The sequence below is a fragment of the Etheostoma cragini genome, chromosome 3, assembly GCF_013103735.1.
Source record: "Etheostoma cragini isolate CJK2018 chromosome 3, CSU_Ecrag_1.0, whole genome shotgun sequence".
NCBI lineage: Eukaryota > Metazoa > Chordata > Actinopteri > Perciformes > Percidae > Etheostoma > Etheostoma cragini.
In genome coordinates this window covers 15,923,527-15,944,119 of record NC_048409.1, presented here as the reverse complement: position 1 = coordinate 15,944,119, position 20,593 = coordinate 15,923,527, and the positions used below count along the sequence as shown (strand labels likewise).

The 20,593-nt window shown below is 40.2% G+C and overlaps 1 protein-coding gene across 5 annotated transcripts in view; it reads left to right on the top strand.

Annotated features, from left to right (window-relative positions):
• Positions 1 to 20,593, top strand: part of gria4a (glutamate receptor, ionotropic, AMPA 4a) — a 120,919-nt gene that overhangs the window by 29,458 nt on the left and 70,868 nt on the right. For all 5 annotated transcript variants that reach the window (XR_004655519.1, XM_034864035.1, XM_034864028.1 and 2 more), the window contains exons 3-5: positions 15,842 to 16,081; positions 19,638 to 19,690; positions 19,912 to 20,043. Coding sequence is in view for 4 of the 5 variants with exons in the window: in XM_034864035.1 (XP_034719926.1) it covers positions 15,842 to 16,081; positions 19,638 to 19,690; positions 19,912 to 20,043 (425 nt within the window). In the remaining variant the exon portion in view is untranslated. The remainder of the gene's footprint in view (positions 1 to 15,841; positions 16,082 to 19,637; positions 19,691 to 19,911; positions 20,044 to 20,593) is intronic.

Here is a 20,593-nt window from a genome sequence, read left to right as displayed (position 1 = left end):
CACGCTTAACAATGTCATACTAGAGTATGCTAAAGTGTTCCTTACATAAATTAATACTATTATATAATTACCTCAAATTTTAAGTCACACTGTATTTGTGTTGTTAGAGAGCAATGGTCATTTCAGATGTTCAGAAGATCCCAAAACTAAATGGAGTATGTCTTTCACACTTACCTACAATATGCTTCTTAATCTTATCTGCTTCCAGCAGTGATGTAGTCTGACAAAGAGACAACTAAACACTAAATAAATACTGAACTGAATACTTTTCACAGGCAATACTAATGTAGCAGGTTATGTAAGACTATTCAGTGTTCACATGCCAAGTATCCTCATCCGTCGTACTTACTATTAAAGGGATTTTTCTTTAACCCTTGTGTTGTCCTTTGGGTCCCAGAGACCACCCGGTATTCAACTGTATGTTTCTGCTACCGTGGCCTTGGCCTCCGGGGTCCCGAGACCCATCTTGCAGTTGAGCGCGTATCCCACTGCCCTCATCTCATCCTCCAGGGTCCCTGGGTTCTGATGGACGAGGTGGAATTGTAGTGTAACATATAATCGAATAAATATAAATAAGGACCACAAGACCGAAGGGCAAGGCGACGACGGCAGTTGACATTAAATGAAAAAGGCCCCGGGGACCCCCGAAGCACAACGCCGGGCTAATACAAAATGTACATAAAATAAACAAGTCTAAGTGACACAAAGGACAACACAAGGGTTAACCAACTTTTGAAAAGGATTCCCCCTTGTCTGGGGCTCATTTTAGTCCATGACAACAACATTAGCATTGGTAGTAACATGTTGTTGCCCGACAAGTTTGTTCACATGTTTTTTTTAATGATTAATGTGTTGGTTTTGGATTCCCAAACCTTCTCTCAAAGACAATCTGTGTTTATGCATGCTGGGAGCTTAGAAGACAATAACAGTAGCCACAGTGTTGTGGTTGGTTTTGAGAGAATGCTGTTCTGGTCCCAACGTTTGACATTTGGTGAAAAGGGTTTGTCTTTGAATACAGTTCAGCCTACGGGTACATTACACAGATATTGACTGTGCCCACAGTGATTGCCAAGCTTTCCTCACAATTACTGCCAGTTCACATCTGCTCATTACATATGTACTGGCTTTTGATTTCAATGTGAACTACACAGTACCGCTAGGTATACAGTACCTTAATCTGACATTTGTTGCACAGATGAAGATACAAAAGTCTGTGTAGCCAGTTCAATAAAACAAAGAAGTCCAACTAATGTCAACCTATGTTCCAAATTGTGCTGTATATTGCTAGTGGCTGATAAAGTATGTGCTACTTTTACGTTTTTTAACTAAAGAATAGATAGTGAGCAAAATATATTGCACTTTTTCAAAGTATAAACACCTCAGCTGGTCTTTACCCTGCACAGGATATGCGGCTAATGTCCAAATTACATTTGATACTGTATATAATTGAATTCATAAAGTAAAAAGTAGTCAAGTAAGACTGCAACATGTTTGCTGAAACATTGTGCTATTAAATTTACAAAACAAACACAGGCCTATATTGTTGTGTTTCGTAAATTTGCGTAAGAAACCAATCAGAACCCTGTCAATAAGAGATTCAAATATGAACACGCTTGTAATAAAGCAGGCATGCTATTTTCACCTCCATAAGCAAGTCAGAGACTGGTGGGTCAGCTGTGGAACGACACTCCAGAGATTCACCGTCTGTAGGAGCAGGAGGCATATCACTAATTTCAAATAGTAAGGTTCGGTACTTACACTTACCTAATAGCTCTAGTTATTCCTTCTGAGAGAATATGAAGCACTTAGGGCTTGAGTCCTAGCAGCAGCACTGGACAGATGCTTGTGGAATTTGCTAGTCATGGCTGTTACTGTTGCTATGAGATGATTTAAGACAACTGGAAGCACAAGGCTTTTCTGGTTAAATTGTTTTTTAACTTTAATCACACACGCACATTGAGTAAAAATATGCTCAGCTCCTATCACTTTGAGAAGCCTGCATCTTTTTTATTGCAAACAAGGAGGTAAAGAGGCCAGTGAAGGAGTCTTCCCATCACTGCTTCATGTTGTACATGCAAACATTTGCAGCTGAACTGCAAACAAAGCAGTGCAGAAAAAACACAGCTCTATTTATTTAATTATATTTTATAGTGAATACAATTACTATGTTAAACTGAAACATCCATGTAAGATAGTAGCGTAACATCCTCTTTCACTTCATCTACTGTGAATTAAAGCAGATTGTGAGCTACTGTACCTCCTCAGTGGATGTCTTACACACATGTTGTATTATTTTTAGAGACAGAAAGAAGTGTAATGTAACACTGTTTTTCTAATCAAATAGTGCTGAACCTCAACTTTAAGACCTGATGGGGTCTGCCTTTGAATTTACTTTGAGATATTTACTTTTGATTAGGGTAATCTAGAGGTGTATCGATGACAAAGTAACACACAGAGCAGCACCTGGCAAGAAGCAATGTGGGGTTTAGTGTTTTGCTTAAGGATACTTTGACATGTGGAGCAGGGTATTGACCCAACAATCTTGCTGTTCGGTCAATGGGATGTTGGCTCTACCTGCTGAAGCACAGCCCTCCAAGCATGTCCTTTGTTGTGATAAGGTGAGCCAGTTTACATCGACAAGCTTTAAATTGAATTGACCAAATCATATCAAAACAAGTCAAATTCTATTTAATGGTAGAGTAAAGACAAGTAGAGAAGGGAGGCCAGTTGATGAGGGAAGAAGGAGAAGAAAAAGGAGACAAGCCGGGGAATTAGATGGATGGACTGAAGGAAAGAATGAGGAATGGCAAGTTGAGGATTGAGACAGCAGGAGAGATGGGTGGTGGGATGGATGTCATTTCCTCTTTTAAATTATTGCTCTGTTGATCTTGTGAGCACACTCAATCACTGTGGAACTGCTCAGTTGGAAGGGCGTACACAAGCAAACACCTGTGTGGGCTGTGTGTGTGTGTGTGTGTGTGTGTGTGTGTGTGTGTGTGTGTGTGTGTGTGTGTTTTTATTATTACTTTTTTAAACATTGGAATAAGTAATATTCTGCCATTCCTTGTGGTTATATGTTGGAAGAAAGGATACGCACACACACACACACACACACACACACACGCACACGCACATGCACACACACACACACTGATGTGACCAGATGTACTTTTTGACTGGAATGTATTTCTGTCTCATCACTCTGGTCCCCTGAGAAACCACATTCAAATACAATATCTCTCATGCCTGGCCATTATGTACCTATAAACTTTACAGTCAAAGTAGAAGGGACAAGGACAGTAATAAAATTGAAGTGAAAGAAGCAGGGAGACATTTTGCATCTTTGACAGCAATACTGGCGGTGCCTGTAGCCGGCTCACAGTCACCTTTTGAACAACAGCTGCTGGTAGCCAGCGTCCCAGAGCTCTGTAGTGGCTTAATACAACAAACAACTGTCAAACTGATTGTGTCATTCTATGGCACTGTGTGCATGTTACATTGCTTTACTTAGTTTAAAATACTCCTATTTTAGATAGGCTAAATAATATATGGTCTATTGGTAAAGTAGCATTGATCACTTTGAGGGGGGGATACATTTTGTCCCCACCGGGGATAAAAAATAATCAAGCAGAGGTAGGGATACATAGACCAGAAAGGGGGAAATCCCACTCATTCTCCTGGAAAATTGCACCCTGGTTGAGACCATAAACAAAGTGGAGGGCAAAGAGAAGATCTAACGTTATGGCTAAAGCTAACTCCTTATCGACTATCACTATGCAGCATTTTTCTTGCCAATGTACGGTCTTCAGCAAACATAATAGCTGAACTTCAGCTGTGGATTACTACTCATGGACTGCAACATTATGATTTTTCAACATTGCCGTGCAGCTGCCTGTGCATGTTTGTCAATGGTTGACTTTTACGGCTGATGATTGTGATGCCACAAAAATGAGACATCGAGTTTAGATGACGTTACCCGATCAGTTGACAAACCACTCACGGACCCTCCCCCTCTCACACACACTGGCCAACTCTAGCAGACTTGCTCCTTTTGCTCTTTTGTTAAATTTGCAGGTTGCTCGTGTGTGAGTACATGTCAAAAGTACCCGCTCTGTCTCAAAAAGAATGGCCTGGAGCCCTGTAAACTGAGCTATTGTTTTGCAGTGGAAATCACACCAGATGCTTTGCTACCTTTGGCTTCACTAAGTATCTACTCTATCCATTCCTCAGTGATGCATTCAGATTTAAAATTACCAGAAATGTAGCACAATGTGAAGCTGAAGTTTCAAGAATGTCCTCCCAAGAACAACAACAGCATCAATCATTTCAGAAAACCACAAAGGTAGAAGGTCCTAACAAAGTAGCAATTCTTTTTAAACAAAAAAAAAAGTTTTTCTTACCTTCGACCTAAAAATCCTAAACCTAACCAAAGATTGAACAGAGAGATAATAGCATGGCTTTAGTTTTGCCTAAGTGAGAAGGCACAGACAAATTATGTCATCCTGCCAGATGAGAAAATGTTTTTTGACATTTTGCAGCGCAGGTACAAACAAAATATTTTGACATTTAATTTGGAGAAGTTGTTGGTTATTTCAAATTCACTTCATGGCATATATTCACTAGTTTGATACAACATGACGGAGATAGAGACACTAGATGTTACTACATGCACAATTCCGTAATAATGTAACTACTAACCCTTTTGTTTCTCTCTGTAGGAATGTAGTGCAGAAAACTCATCATGTTTTGGCGCTCTCACACATCACACAGAGATGTGTCTCAACAGAAGTATCCGCTTGAAAAATGTCTAAACCATGTTTAGAAAAATGGCTCTGTGCACCTGGGGCTGCCGGGCCCGTGCCTGAAATTGACAAGCTGAGAATGTTTGAAGGTTTATTCACAGCTACAAAACCGCAAGGAAAAATGACAACTGAGAAGTGCCAAGTGTGCCACACTGTAGGAAATCAGTGTTTTCTGCAAGTTTGTCTGCGTGATCGCTCTTTCAGAGGGAGATGAAAGCACCATAGTTATATACAGTATGAGTCTAGCATAGTGAGTGAGTTTCTCCTCCCTGCCTCACTTTCTTCCCCTTCTCCCCCTGTCTGCTGTGATGAATGGTGTGGAAATCTGCTCTGTTTGGATGTGTGTGTGTGTGTGTGTGTGTGTGTGTGTGTTTGTGTGTGTGTGTGTGTGTGTGTGTGTGCATGTAATGAATGACTGTGTTCGCACTGGACAGGCCCGCAGGGCTTTAGCTACTGTTAGTAGTGCTTGAAGATAACTGGAGTAAAAATGGTCTCTGCCACATCTCTCACTTTCTTTCTCTCTCACACACACAAACACATGCAGATATGCACACGTGCACATATGTACACACAGATTAGCCCTGTTTAAAGGACTGTCCTAGGGGTATGCATCACAGCACTACGACAGATGACATGTAGCTTCCTTTTTTTTTTCTCCTATCTTCTCGGTCCCTCTCCTTTTTTCTATATTTTATTTCTATGGCCGCAGACCTCTATTGGCAAGGCAAAGTGTCCACATTGTCAGGCTTGTACATGCCGCTCAAAAATGTGTGTGTGTGTGTGTGTGTCTGTGTGTGTGTCTGAAGTTTGAATGTATATTCTACTGGTGTATCATGCTGTGATCCTTTTGCCAGGTTTATGACACGCCTCTGTGAACACATGTCCTAGGGACATTTTTTTAAATAGTGTTTCCCTGATAACAAAGCACATGAGATTTGGAGGGCTACGAGCTTGCTGCAATTGCTGCTTGAATGTTTGACAAAAATTGTCATTTGACATGGTGACTCATCAATTTTCTGGATGTCACGGACCAAACTGCATATTTCCATAGCAATGTCATTTAAATGTATATGCAGCCATCGTCAGCTTAGCAGCCAGTACTACATTCAAGGATCCTTATTAGCGACACCCTTTCTTATGCATTCTGATTTGAGTGTGCTTATACGACAAAAATAATCTTGCTGTTATCAGGCTAAAGTCAAGTGTGTTTCTGGTGCATATAAAATGGCAGACCCAACTCTACCAAAACTACTGATTTATTTCTACTTGGTTTGATTTTTAGAGAAGTAGTGGTTTTACAGCTCAAGTTATAAATACATAATCTACATCCACAACGTTCCACTTCTGGGATTGCTCCAGTGCTGCTGGAAATACCCCCCGGATGGCCTTCTTTTTGGCCACATGTCCATTACCTTCTGCTTTCTTTGTGTTGGCATTCCAAACTCCGGGCGATTTATGAGGACTATGGTTAACTGCTCCTCAGACCTCTGTAGGCTAAATCCAGACAGCTAACTACACTATCTGTGCAATCAAAAGTTTCCTGTTGTACGACTAAAACAACCTTTGAACATACACATGTTCCACCAAAACAAGTTCCTTCCAGATGTTATACATTGACATGTCCTTATAACAGTCACAAAAGACATGTCAATGCACCAGAGCCGGGTTTTCTCCCATTCCGGAATGCTTTGTTGACTAGCCAGACCCTCCTATGCAACGCTGTGGAGGAGGGTCTGGCAATGCGAGACTATAAAACATTATATTGTAATCGGCATGATTATTTTATAATCATGCCAATAAAGTAAATGGAGTCATCTGTGTGTCGATAGGTGCAATAGTTCAGCTCCAGTCCAAGGGTACTTTCTTGTGGTCAGAAATTATCTAATAGTTTTGACAGATGAACAGGAAGTGGAGTATGTACTCAAGTCACCATACTGCACTCTGTTGCTCAAGGCACCTGCCTACTATGTTTTAGGACTGCCACAGGTTATGGTAAGCTCCACTGTAATTAAAAACTAATTACTTAAATACTTAAATACTACAGCAATTCTGTGGGTAATGCCTATTGGTCGGTTTTCACGGGAGAAAAACAACCTAGCCCAGCTTTGTCACCGTGTGTGTGTGTGTTTGTGTGTGTGTGTGTGTGATTGTCTGTGCCAGACAAGATGAATAATAAGAGTATTAATAAGAATAATGTGCTGAGCTAAGAGATATGAACTTGAGACACTCATGAGATGTCACCAAAATGTGTTCATTTTCTCATGACTTTACAGAAAACGAAACAGAAGTGCTGATTGGTCACATCCACGGCTCATTGGACGGAGATAGTACCAGTTACAAACAACGAACGAACCATTAATGTTCAATTACTTTTGCATGTAATTGCCTCGGTCCCCATTTGCTTGTCACTCTCCATTTTTAAAGACTGACTTATGCAGAGAAATGCCACAAACTTAATAATAAGAAGTCAATTTTGAGGCCCATGATTTCCCTCCTGTGCCGGGTTTCACACCACATCACAACAGAGTATTCAAAATTTTTTAAAATCCAAAATTAGCTATTTAATGAAATGTCAATGTAACAGTCCTGCTACCCATTAAGTATTTATAAAGCAGATAGCATTTCTTTAAATTTTGAATATTACTTAAACTTAATTTTTTGTGCTCATATTATGCTTTTTGGCTTTTCCCTTTCCTTTTTATTTTGTCAATTCATTCCCTATGTGTTAATGTTTCCCTGTTATTTGTTTATATTTATGTTTTACCAACGTTCATTCTGTGTTTTGTTTTCCTATTTCCACCCTTGTGTGTTTTCATGCTTTGGTTTCCTGTTTAACTTAGTAGTGTCTGTTTATCCTGGGTCATGTCTGGTTTTACTTCCTGCCTTATGTTGTCGCGTCTTTGTGATTGTCGGCCCTGCCCTGATGTGTCTCACAGAAATAGACATAAATAGTCAACGTAAAGTAATTCCGCACATTGAAATCAAAACAATAACACATACGATTGTGTACCGCTTCAGGTTATGTTTATTAATTGAAGCCCAAAATATGTCGTCAACTAGAAATCGCTAGCATCAGCTAGTTCTAGCAAATGTCTGCGTTAGGTAGCCGCTAGCTAACTCTAGCTAGAAGGATTTGTCCGGAACCCTACCAAGTCGTGAGTTGTGATTTGAAGTTGTAACTTACCGACAAAAAACTGTGTCTGGAACACACCAAAAGTTTCTGTGCTTCCTTCTTTGCTGTATTCCCCAGTCTTCAGTTTTCTGAGTGTTTTTGGAACTCTTTTGCCTGCCTGCCCACCTCAGGACTCCCTTTGTTTATAAGCCATTACTTTAATAAATCTTCTAAACCTTCTATTACCTCCTCATCTCTGCATTTTTGGTTCCAAGCCTCAAAAATCTTGACAATTATATATATATTTTAATGAAGCTCAAGTAAGAAACTGATTTCACACTGATTTCCCCTCACAGTTGGGTGTTGATGATTTCCTCTCTTTTTTAAAGACTTTTTTAATCTCTTTTTATTTGACTGCACGAGGGAGGAAGCCATGTGTCAGCACCTATTAGCATATTCACTAACTGTGACAACACCAAAGGCCATAGAAGTAGCTGTCCCCCCCCTCTTGGCCTGCTCTCATTTCCCCCAATCAGTACTCTTATTCTTAGAAGCTTTATTCATGCAGCCCGAGGGAGACGGCCTGGAGGTGAGCCTGGAGGAGTAGGGGAAGGGGGAAGAAGAGGAGGAGGGGGGCGGGTGCAGAAGAGGTGAAAGATGTAATCAAAGAGAATAAAGAAGTGACAGTGGAGTGTTGCAGTTTTACCTTGGAGCCCTTTCTCCTGGTGTCCCTCACCTTTGACCCCATATTCAGCCTTGTATGTAAAAAAAACTCATATTCTAGGTGACCTTTGACCCAGATTTGTGCATGTGTGGGTTTGAACCTGATTGTGGTTGTATGTACGACATTTATTTGACTCCTTTTTTTATTTAACTCCAGGCACGCACACAGTAAGAGCTGTTCAGCCTTCACTGGCCTGCAGGGCAGCAAATCCTCACTTGCTCGTTCTGCTTCTTTGTGTATACAGTATTTACCTTCAGCATCCAGTTTTCTTCTGCTTTCTTTCTCTTCCTCTACGTTCTCTCTGCAGTGTCTTGGCAGACATACTCGTCAATGTCTGAGCCTCTCGTTGGTTTTGGAACTCGTCTCATCCGCCCTTCCTCTTTTCTCTCTCTCACTCAGTTTTTTCTTTCCTTCCCACTGTGAGTGCAACTGAAGCCCCGTTTCCCATTCAGCTTGAGACAGTTTTGTGAAAGAGGGACGTTAGGCAGACAGGAGAAGGAGCTAGGCACAGGGATGAATGACTGAAGGGTGATGTTCCAAGCAACCAGACACACACAGCACAGCCCACAATGCGCTATCACTCTTAATAATCACAGTTTATGAAGCTACTGCAGCTCAGTTATCTTGTAAACTATGTTCTGGTGGAGAGGATACAATATTAAATCCATAAGGTGGCTAAACTCCACTGCCAGACTATTGATTGCCAAGCTTTATCTTTTATCTTATCTTCATAATGCTGCAGATGAGCACACTTGAGGCCTGGTGTCAGTATTAACATCTCAACAACTGAACATCCTTTATGTAGTACATGTATTGTATTAAACCAGACAAAAAGCAATTAGAACAAATATATATATATCACCTTTATAATTGTCATATGTCTCTGGGAAGGAAACAGAACTCTCCAGCGCTCATTTTTACCTCATGGTTTGGTGTTCTTGTCTAAAAGCAGTTGGTCAAATAAAGCTCTCCTGTATGCCTTCTAGTTTTTGTTTGTTATAATATAGCAAGGACATCTTCTGGAAGAATATTGATCCTCAGGCTTTTAGCTTGTCATCATAACATTGATGCTTAGGATGGAGGATTTGCTGTTCAGGATAAAATAATCTGTCCATCTTTATTTGGGATGAGGAGAATGCATTAAGATAGTTTAAAGAATAATGAAAGGCAGTATTGAAAAACAAAAGTTGCTCCTATAGATAGATAGATTATTATTGTAATTATGTCATGTGTATGGCTGTTTTTATCTCCACAGTCTTTTTTTATTTTTTATAAAACACCATGTAAAATAATATGAAAGCATTACAAATGACAAAATTCCTTTTCTAACCTCTGAGGTGGCAGTTTATTCTGAAAAGTTGCTCCATTGTGTCATAATATATGTTGTAGTGTAGAGGAACAAATATGAAATCCATACAGTGACCCTGCTCTCTGCCAGGTACTATTGATCTCCAGACTTTGTCTTCTGTCTTGTCTTTATAGTGCTACTATGTAACAGAGTTGTGTTGCCACTGTCAGCACACAAATAGTGTTTCATTGTCTCCCAAGGCCTGTAACAATTTTTACATAATTGTCTTAATTGTCAATTATTTTACATAATCGCGGTTACTTTGTTTAACCTCAATTAATTGTCGACATTTGTTAAGGTCTTAAGGGGTAAGACTGTTAATGGTAATTGTTGATTTTGTTTAAATATGCTAAATTGTAATTATTGGTCGGACTGTTATGCAAGCGGCAGCTGTCACTTGTTGCCAAAGCAGCTCCAAACATACTGGGCTGTAGCTGCCTCAAGCTAGAGAAATTAAACATGTGTTTCTGGCCCGAAATCTGCCTAACAAACCCACTGATTAAATAACCATCACCTCCTTTCACCTTTTTCTTTTTTAAAGTGTTAATAAAAAAGCGTTGTTTACTTCATAGGCTGACTGTTTGTGTTTTTACATTATCTGGGTCATATAACACGAAAGGTGTTTCCTGGAATTCTTACACTAAACTATAATTTGTTTTAAAAAAGTAACACATAACTTAATATTTTCAATTTTGACTGAAAGAGACAATTATATTAATTGCAGTTGTTTCTGAGACAATTAATTGTACAGCAAAAATTGAAATTGTTACAGTTCTAAAAGAACCTTTAAACTGCAATAGCAGGTTTTACGATGAGGCCTGTGGGGCGACCTGACCCTATTAGAACACTCCCTACTTTCTTTCTTTTTTACCATTTATTTAATTTTACTGTTGTTTACTGATTAAACACTCACTTCTTTTAATCTGTAAGGCAAGCTTTAATATCATGCTGTGAGCTATGCATCTGTTGTTTTACTGTATCTCCCTATTCTGTTGGCATTGTGGTGTTCCTACAGTGTTGTCTGTCTGGTACTCCTGACCTTACATAGTCCAAACAAAGATGAATGTGATATTGCTATATAGGGCTTAAAATGATAAGTTGTGATTTAGTGTTCGGATTTTTTGCACAAAACAAAGAAAACATCCAATTTATAAATGCCATTTGATATCATTTCATGATCTACTTCTGTTTGATGTATTAGCCAGTATTTTTGTTTTATCGTCTTCACTACTGACCTCCAGACTTGATCATTTGTCTGTCTTTACGCCACTTCGGAGAGCTGAGAGCAGCTGTCATACACTAGAGAAAAATAGGCTGTGTTACCCAGCAAGCAAGTACCATCCACAGAGATCTCTACATTCTTCTTCAAGAATGTTCAACAATCTAATGCTATCCAGAAAGACTTTAAGAAAGCATTTAAGAAGCAGTGGCTCAATTAAAAAAATGGTCTCCAAAGCTTTCTGGAAAGATACTGACACTAAAATAGCATTGACTAAAATTGTGTAGGAGCTGTCAGCAAGATATCATACTATAATTATTAACTTTAAAAGAGCCTAGACTTTGCTCTTTATCTCTGTATCTGCAGATCTACCTCTGGCATGATGCAACCCTGTCTCCTGTCTCCTTCTGATAGTGTACCACTAATTTGCAGCAGCAAATACGTTTGGGGGGAAGCGTAATACTGCCTGGATTTTTATTAGCATAATGTTGTTAATTAACATATCTGGCACGTAGCAAAATATTCATACATACATTCATGTCAGTAAAAATGTTCATTAAGGACAAATTTAATTAGTTTTCAGCTAAATTATCCAATCTTGCAATCAATTATCCGCTCTAGCAACCAACGTCTGGTGCTGAAAAATGAAGCCAAGGCTGAGAGGCCAAAAACTGTGGTTTGAGTGGCCAGTTGAAGCTGATGGCTCCAAAAGGGAGTAAATCCCCATAGATCCCCATGTTAAAGTGTCCAACTTTACCAAATTTATAGCCTGGTAATATGGGTGGGGGGAGGGTGGTGTATTTTCTAACCTCATACTTACCACTGTTTCAATATGTAAACTGTTCATGAGTATTAATTTACTCTACACTATGAATTAGTTGTGTCAGTCTGAATTAGGACGCTCTAATTCTATGTAAAAAAAAAAAAAAAAACTACACTGCTTGCTACAGGATGCACCACTCTTTGCTTTTATCTGTAAAAAGAAATCTGAAAAGCAAACCCATACAATGCTGAAACAAAAGAATCAAGAGCCGATTTTCCTGGTTTTAAAACTAGTTTGTATTCATTGTAGTTTTTTGTCTCGGCCTTTACCTGCAGGTAATGAGAGCTCACTGGATTTTTGCGGTGTTGCTGTTTCTGTCCGGAGAATTTTTCTGCAATGTCTCTGCAGTGAGTGGGTTATTAATACTAATGGATGAGAAGCAACTGGAGCATCAGGACCAAAAGACTGAAAGTTGTGTGTTGGATGATGGGGTCTTTGCTTTTGTGCATTCGTACAGTACACTTTATGTGTCGGTATCTGTGTGCGTGCGCTTGTTACGTTGTGTGCTGTAGAGCAGTGAAAGTTACATCCGTAGCAGGTTTGTCTGTGAGCATCTATTCTCGCTGTCATGTGAAATAGAAACAAGCGGACGATCTAGAGACAAGAGCACTATGTATCGGGAGGCGAAGAAAGAGGCAGGGTGGAATATGTGAAATAGGGAAGAGACATGGGAAACAGTAACAGAGAAGCAAAGAAAGCTATGACATTTGTCTGTATAGTGTTGCTGTTACTGTTTAGTAATGTGCCCATGATGGAGAGGTCTTTCTAATCGCACAGACACACAAATGAAATGAATCCTAGAGAGGCAGGGATAGCTGGCTGCAGAGGCGGTGTAAGGCTGATTTGGCTTGACATACTGTGTAGAGTAATGCAGATAAAGAGGGGTCGTTTTAAAGAGATTTATATTTATGGAGAGGTCTGCACATGAAAAGAGTGTCGTTTAACAGACGTCAATTAAGAATCCTGAAAAAGGCAGGAAAGTGTACACAAAAATATCAAACATATGGAGATGCTAAGAGAAGGAGTGAGCGGGAGGAAAGGAGAGGTAGAAGACATCCCAGGAGACCTATTGTGTCCTATGCTTTTATTGTGGTCATGATGCACCTTGCCGCCGGTCCCCTCCTCTTATTAAAGCTTTATGAAGCAAGCTTAGCACATATTTTATTACAATGACGCCACTGTCGGACACATTCCAGCCTTGCGGCGGGGTAGTGGTGTGGTGGTGGAGTGGGTTGCAGAGACAAGTCCATGGAGGCATACATGAGAAAGGTCGACATGGCAGAAAAAAGATTGAAAAAGTCAAAAAGGCAGAGCCAGCATCAGAAGTCACAGATAGGACATAAGAGAAAAAGTGAGTGAGGAGGTGAATGATAGGAGAGAAATATGTAGAGATATATATGTATATACATATTTCTATAGAAATATAGATATCTATAGATATTGATATAGATAGATAGATAGATAGATAGATAGTTAGATAGATAGACAGAGAGAGAGAAGATGACTGAAGAATGAGCTCTGGGCCTGTGTGTGCATGTTTGCAGATGTCTTGTTATTGTTTAAAAATAGAATGGTTAGGGATTAAGGCTATCAATATTTCCTTATGTTTTGATGGAGACCTAGGAGGTGGGTGAAAAATAAAGTATGCAGACAGATGTCACAAATTGCATCTAGGCCAACAGTTTCAGTCAAGATTTAAAAGAAATTCATCAGTTGGCTTGGGAGCAAACTTTTACCCACTATGTTGCTTTTGTTTTTGTTCTGCTGCTTTTTGAATTTTGCTCTGTTCCAAAAAACAGCTGATCCCAAAAACACAAATTCAGTTTACGGCAAAGGGACACTGCTGCCAAAGAAATTCAACCGGATGATTCTCTTTTATCCTTAGACGTTGTACGGTCATCATTTCTTACTGCCGAAAGCCATTTTTTTCTCAGTAAGCTGTCATTATGTATGAACTGCAAGTATAATTTTCCATGCATGTTTCAATCTGAATGTACACAAACATCTCACCAAGCTGTCTCTGCTTGCTGTTTGCCTCAGTCACTGTTATTTTGCTGTATTTTTGCTGTTGTTGTTTGCTCTTATCTTCTGAGCACTTAATTATGATGTCAACTTCAATAATTTAGTGTAAACATCATTGTGCATCCCAGGTACTGAACTGTAAAATATAACACCTGTCATAGTTTATCACACACACCCAGTCTCGTACACCCATATCTCCTGTTGCTATGTGCTCTGAAGTAACACATAAAACCTGAAAATGCCAAAATAAATCCTCCTGCAAGGCACAAAGTTTGTTGACTTTTAGGGTGCCATGACTCAGCTACTGCTGAATGACGCATGCTACGTACGTAGTATGCTAGTTCCCTGAATTAAAGACATTTAGCTCCTGTCATAATCAGAGACTAAATCCCTGCCTTATCACCTCCTGGGTGCAGGGCCTCAGCTTTGTTTAATTGCCACAAGCCCAACCGTCAAAGCTGCATCCCTCAGTATTTACCCCCACTGAGGCTTATAGCTGATAATGGAATTACTCTGAGTCCCAGGAGTAGGGAGAGAGGGAGGAACAGAAAGAGGAGGCGGGCATAAAGGAAGAGAGGAGAGCAGACCAAGGAAAGTAGATGGTGAAAGCTGTAAGGGGCAGGATGGATTCTGTGCCGGCCTTGAAAAGAATAAAGGTTAAAAGGTATGAGATGAAGTAATGCAAAAGAGGGAGGAAAGGTTACAAAAGGATGACCGGCTGTTGCCAAACTGCAGTCTTTCTTACGGTTTTCTCCAGTGTGATGTATTAAAGAGTGAAGAGTGAATTGTGACGCAGGATAGCTCTCAGGCTCAAAACATGGCTGCCTGAAGGAATCTGTCTGAAAGGATGAATGGTGCTAAAGAGAGAAAGGAGGGAATGAAATTAAAGGTTGAAAGAAAAAGAAACAGTAAGGTGAAAAAGAGAAAAAAATGAGTTGGCACACACTTTTTGGTCACTTCACTCGCTGAATCCTTAAAAAGTGAAGCACGTGTTTGTGTACTCTCCATCTCACTCACACCCAAAAGCTTTTACTGTGTGTGTGTGTGTGTGTGTGTGTGTGTGTGTGTGTGTGTGCTCAAACCCAGTTTTGGTCGAGCTGCACAGATGAACGACAAACCAAAGCAGAGGAGAGATTATTCTGAAAGCGAGATAGCGGAGGACGTCAGTGCTCTCACTCTCCTCTCTGTCACGGATCAAAGCTTCAGGGTGTTTGAAGACGGAGTTGTAGTGTTATAGTGGAAAATGAATCATATTTGAAATGAGCTCATGTCTCGGTCAAGGGTTTTGTATCTGCGTGTGTGCGTGCGTGCGTGCATGGATGGATTTTAAGGATGTTAAACTCAAAGCAGGTGAGATTTTTTGACTGTAATTTCTTTAATGACTGTATAAGCAGCCATGCCAGTTTTTGGACTAGCGGGAATGATTTTGGAAAAAAACAAAACAGCACAAACAAGTCACACACAGTCACCAGTCACATTTATGAATGCTTGCATCACGCAAAGAGCGTCTGTTTGTGGGTCTAATAGGAGTGAGAAGGTATGACTGACACAAGAACTGTCACTCATTAAAATGGTTGAGATGTTTAACCAGATTCCAAAGTGTGAATTTAAAGTGTCTTTTGCCATTCTATCTTGTTGTTTGCTCTTTTTCTACCATCAGAGCCATCAGAAACAGTGTCACTGAGTATACTCTGTGTGTTTGTTTCCTAATTGTTCTCCACTTTTTTTCCTTCTTCCATCTGGATTGTCTCCAAAACTCCTCCCTTCTCTTCTATTCCCCCCTCACATCAGTCTGTTCTCAGTATTCGAGGGGGGTCTTTGCCATCTTCGGCCTTTACGACAAGCGCTCGGTGAACACGCTGACGTCGTTCTGTGGGGCCCTGCACATCAGCCTAGTGACGCCCAGCTTCCCCACCGAAGGAGAGGGCCAGTTCACCCTGCAGCTCCGGCCGTCCATCAGAGGGGCTTTGCTGTCGCTGTTGGACCACTACGACTGGAGTCGATTTGTCTTCCTCTACGACACAGACAGAGGTGAATGCACAATGGCGAATACATTAACAAGTTATATGAAGAGTTGGTGTTCAGAAGTAAGAAAGGTCACACAACTTGATTTAACTTATTTTTACCTTAAAGTATTTGATTTTGTGCAGTTTTTTTTCCACATGGGCAAGTATGAACATCAAGGGAAATCAACGATTGAGTCAGTATTATTGCCTTGCCCTTGAAGGTGATTGTTCCTATCATAACTTAAGATAAAATAAGACTGTCCTCCCCGAAAGACACCCAAAAAAGTAGTGTGTTCAAGCAGCAAGTTAAACTCATCATGTTTATAGAGCAGACCCTTTTTATTGGGCAAAGGAATTATGACGTTAGCCTTGTCCTACCAGACTCTCGTACATTTCATTTGTACTTCCTTTAAGGCGGGTTCTCTGTTGAAGTTTAAAACTACTGGATCTGCCTAGAGCCAATATGGATCTGTCATAACCAATCACTAACGTTTGGTCGTGACGTGGGCTTAGCATTGTTAGCATTCACCTTAGCTAACTCCTTCACCATTACGGGGCAAGCTGGAAAATCAAACTTTTCCCGAACCCCGTGGGGAGGAGGTCCACAACATCATGGCCACCATCAAAACTCAAAGATTGTTCTTACTCAGGTTTTAGCTTCTGGATATTTGGCAGCGTTGCTACAATGGACCGAAAGGCTTCGCTCACATCTTTCTCCACCGCCATTACGGAAATATAACTCTAGCTCATGACCTCAACGTCATTCTTCTCAGCCACTCCCTCTGTTTGCTGATTGGACTGGCAACGATTTGGCCGGAGAAAACCCGTGAATATACCGCAAACCTAGACGTAGTACTGAAGGAATATGAAAATTGAAAGGAAGTACGTAAGAGAGCGGAGCCAAGCTATTATGACGTGAGCAATGTAAGCAAATTCTGTGCAAGGGTGCAGGTTTGGGTGGTTGAAGGGTCAAACAAATATAGGACTTTCACCCAAAAATCAGATGTTTCCTGTTTAAAAATAAAAGGTATTGAAAGAAAGAAAATAAAAAATAAAGAAAAAAAAATAAAAGGGTTTTATTAGTTAGTTATGAAAGTGTCTGTTGATTTATGGTTAGTTTGGAATGGCACACTGAGAACAAAATTGTAATATCAGGTCATACAATACTTTCCTGATGAAAGGATACAGCTGCAGAAACAAGGGGGTAATTTAGCGTTTTTCAGACAGAAACTTTGGCCCCAGCTTTTGCAGTATTTGCCTACCTCAAAGCCTCCGAGCAGGCACAGCTGACGCCCTCGACCCCTAACCACTGTCATGAGAATGCTTAGCATGTTACTGCTCTCTCTCTCACACACACACACACTAAGTCCCTGCCATAGGGAGAGAAACACAGGTCAAACATGACTCAGAGTCCCCAGAACATGGTATTGTGGTGTGTTAGGGAATTATTGAGCTGCAGAGTGTGTGTATATGTGAGTGTGTGTGTGTGCCTCTGGCAGCCTCCCTCTGGTCCAGGTCGTCTGGCTTAGTACCCCAGCAGGAGCGCAGGGAGAACGATTAGGGACAAGGGGGAGCAGGAGGGACAGGTAAGGTAGTCAAGCTGGTGAAGCAGCCAAAAAGAGAGAAAATAGGGAAGACAGGTGCAAGTGATGAGGACATAAACAAGGTGACAGGGGAAAAAATGTGGGGGGTGGTTAGAGAAAGGACAGAAGGGAGGAGTAGAAAGACAGGCAGAATCGCAAACCTCTGGGGTATATACAGTAGCACATAACAGGAAGAAAGGGCTGAGGAATGAGAAAAAGGAGGGAGAAATGGAGCGGAGGATGGATGCGTAGAGTTTGGGCTGTGCTCACCCTTGACTTGGCCAAGGCAGTGCCTTTCATTACAGGCTGCCATCAGGCCCTGCTGTCGGTAATGTGCTGGAAAATGGGCAGTAACGCTGTGATCTGTTTTATGCTCTCTGCTTTGCTCTGCTCCACAGACGGCCTACTGACACACGCACATACACACACACACACAAAAACTGAAATCTCGCACGAGTAGATGAATCTGTGTACATCTGTGCATGCATTAGATTCATATAAATTACAAACCGCACAAAAAGAACGCTTACACAGAAACAACTCACACACAACACACACACACACACACACACACACACACACACACACCGTGATTACTAAGGCTTCAGATGTGCTTTTTCCTTTTCATCTCAAGCACTATCAATAACTCCAAAACATTAGAAAAAACAGGTACCAATTTGGCACTGTTACCTGTTACACTGCAGTGAGTGTGTGTGTGTGTCCTTTTCTGTTGTTGTGTCATGTCACTGTGTCCTGCAGATGTGTGGGTTGTGTGGGTCTGTTATTTTCATTGTGTGCACAAATTTGCCTTTGAGTGAATTGTGAGATATATTCCTTTTATTTCCCATAATACATATTCTAGCTCAGAGCACAGTTAACAACATACAGTATTTGGAGTGTTTGATAGATATCAACAATCATTATGATGAAAAATATTCAGTGGCTGTGTGCCAATATTGTAAAGGATGATCATTGTGATATTGAGTTGTCTCTTATTTGCTGTTGTTTTCCCACTTGTTATGACCAATCTAGAGTGTTTAATGTAATATATCTTAATTTATTACCGTTCGTGTTGCCACCTGCTTCTCATGGGATCATATTAACTTTGAAACTCATTTAATATCACGCCAAGAGGCATATTCAACCTACTCAAACGTGTACTCCATTATTGTGTAGAAAAAGAACTTTCCTTTCTGATGTCTTTTTCCAGGCTATAAAATTGATTAATTGATTGAAGTGGAAGCGTGTTCTCAAATGAGTTGATTAGTTCACCACTGAATAAGAAATGAGTAGTTTTAATGAAATCTTTCTTTTGTTTTGGCACATAACTCTTTGTCCTGTTAAGCTTTCTGGGCTGGTTGATAAAGTGATATTCAAGAGAAGACTGTTGTTAGCTGCCAGGTGCCTCACAAGACAAGCCAGGGTGTTGCTTTGGTAAAGCTGAAAATGAAATACTTGGTACTGCAATAAAATACTTTGCAAGATATGATAATTTCTCCACGTCCCAAGTACAGCTTCTACAGTACAGGGCTGGGTATTGTTCAATATGTTCAATACTGGTAAAGGTTCCAATACCGATACTAGTAGTGTGACTTCAGTACCGGTACTAGAACGATTTTTTTTTTTTTAACCAATTTTCTAAAATCAATTTATCAAAACTAAATTACGACATTACACATTAAGGCACAAATATTTCATATACTTTTCAGCTCCTACTTCATGAGCCTTGTCTCATGCTTAACGTAGAGTGTAACATTAGACTGCCAATCGCCAGCATTACTACATCTTGGTAGAAGTATGCTACATGCTTATTGACTCACTGACATTGATGATTTGCTCTCGCATTGAAATTTGGCATTGAATGACGAGGCATTTTTCTTTACTCAATACTAAGGAAGCAATTCGGCCGGTGCCTAAAAAGTATTGAATTCACCCTAACCTAGTACAGCTTTAATTGTGTCTTTCTCCCTTTTCTTTCCCTTACTCCCTGTTGTCTAGGTTATGCAATACTGCAGGCAATTATGGAGAGAGCGGGGCAGAACGGATGGCAGGTCAGGACACACACAAACACACACATTCCTGGAATCAGGCCAGCAAAAGAGTTCATGATCTTATGAAGCATACATACAGTGCATGCACATAATTACACTATTGTTTATGTTGTTAATCTTTCAAACTCAATTTGTTAACATGCTTGTGGTTTGTATGCATGTCCTTATACCTACATGCTGTTGTATGACTTTACACATTTCTTGTATGTATGTTTATCCAGGTGAGTGCTATCTGTGTGGAGAGCTTCAATGAGGCAGCATACCGCCGACTCTTAGAGGACCTGGACCGACGTCAGGAGAGGAAATATGTAATTGACCTGGAGCCTGAGAGACTACAGAGCATCCTCGAACAGGTTATATTATATATTATATTATACTGCTAATCACAGTTTCTTTGCACACTTTTGTAAGAGTAGTAATCAGAGAATATTTGTGTCATGTAACCCAACCTCCCCACATTTAAAAATAATAGCGGAAAGGGTTTTAGCAGAAATTATATTATTTATGCTCACAGTTTATTCTATACAGCCTAATTGGTGGAATGGGCAAATGAGAAGAAAAAAAAAACTGATTAACTAATACTTAACTAACTACTGAGCTGACTGCGGGCACAGAATTCTATTTGACACTGATCTCGAACCTAAAGGACCCTGCAGCATTTTAGATTATGAGATAGTGCTTTAGGCTTTATGTGGGACTAAGATTACTACAGACAAGGAAGTGGCTACATCACTGACCTGGACTTATCTTAAGACTCAACTATAAGGTACAAACACACCATAATGATACATTATCACCACCTACAACCACAAGCAACATAAAAAACAAGTTTTTTTATGATTAAAACCAGAACCTTTTTTAACAATTCAAAATAAAAGTGTTAGATGGTGGATGGCATTCCAT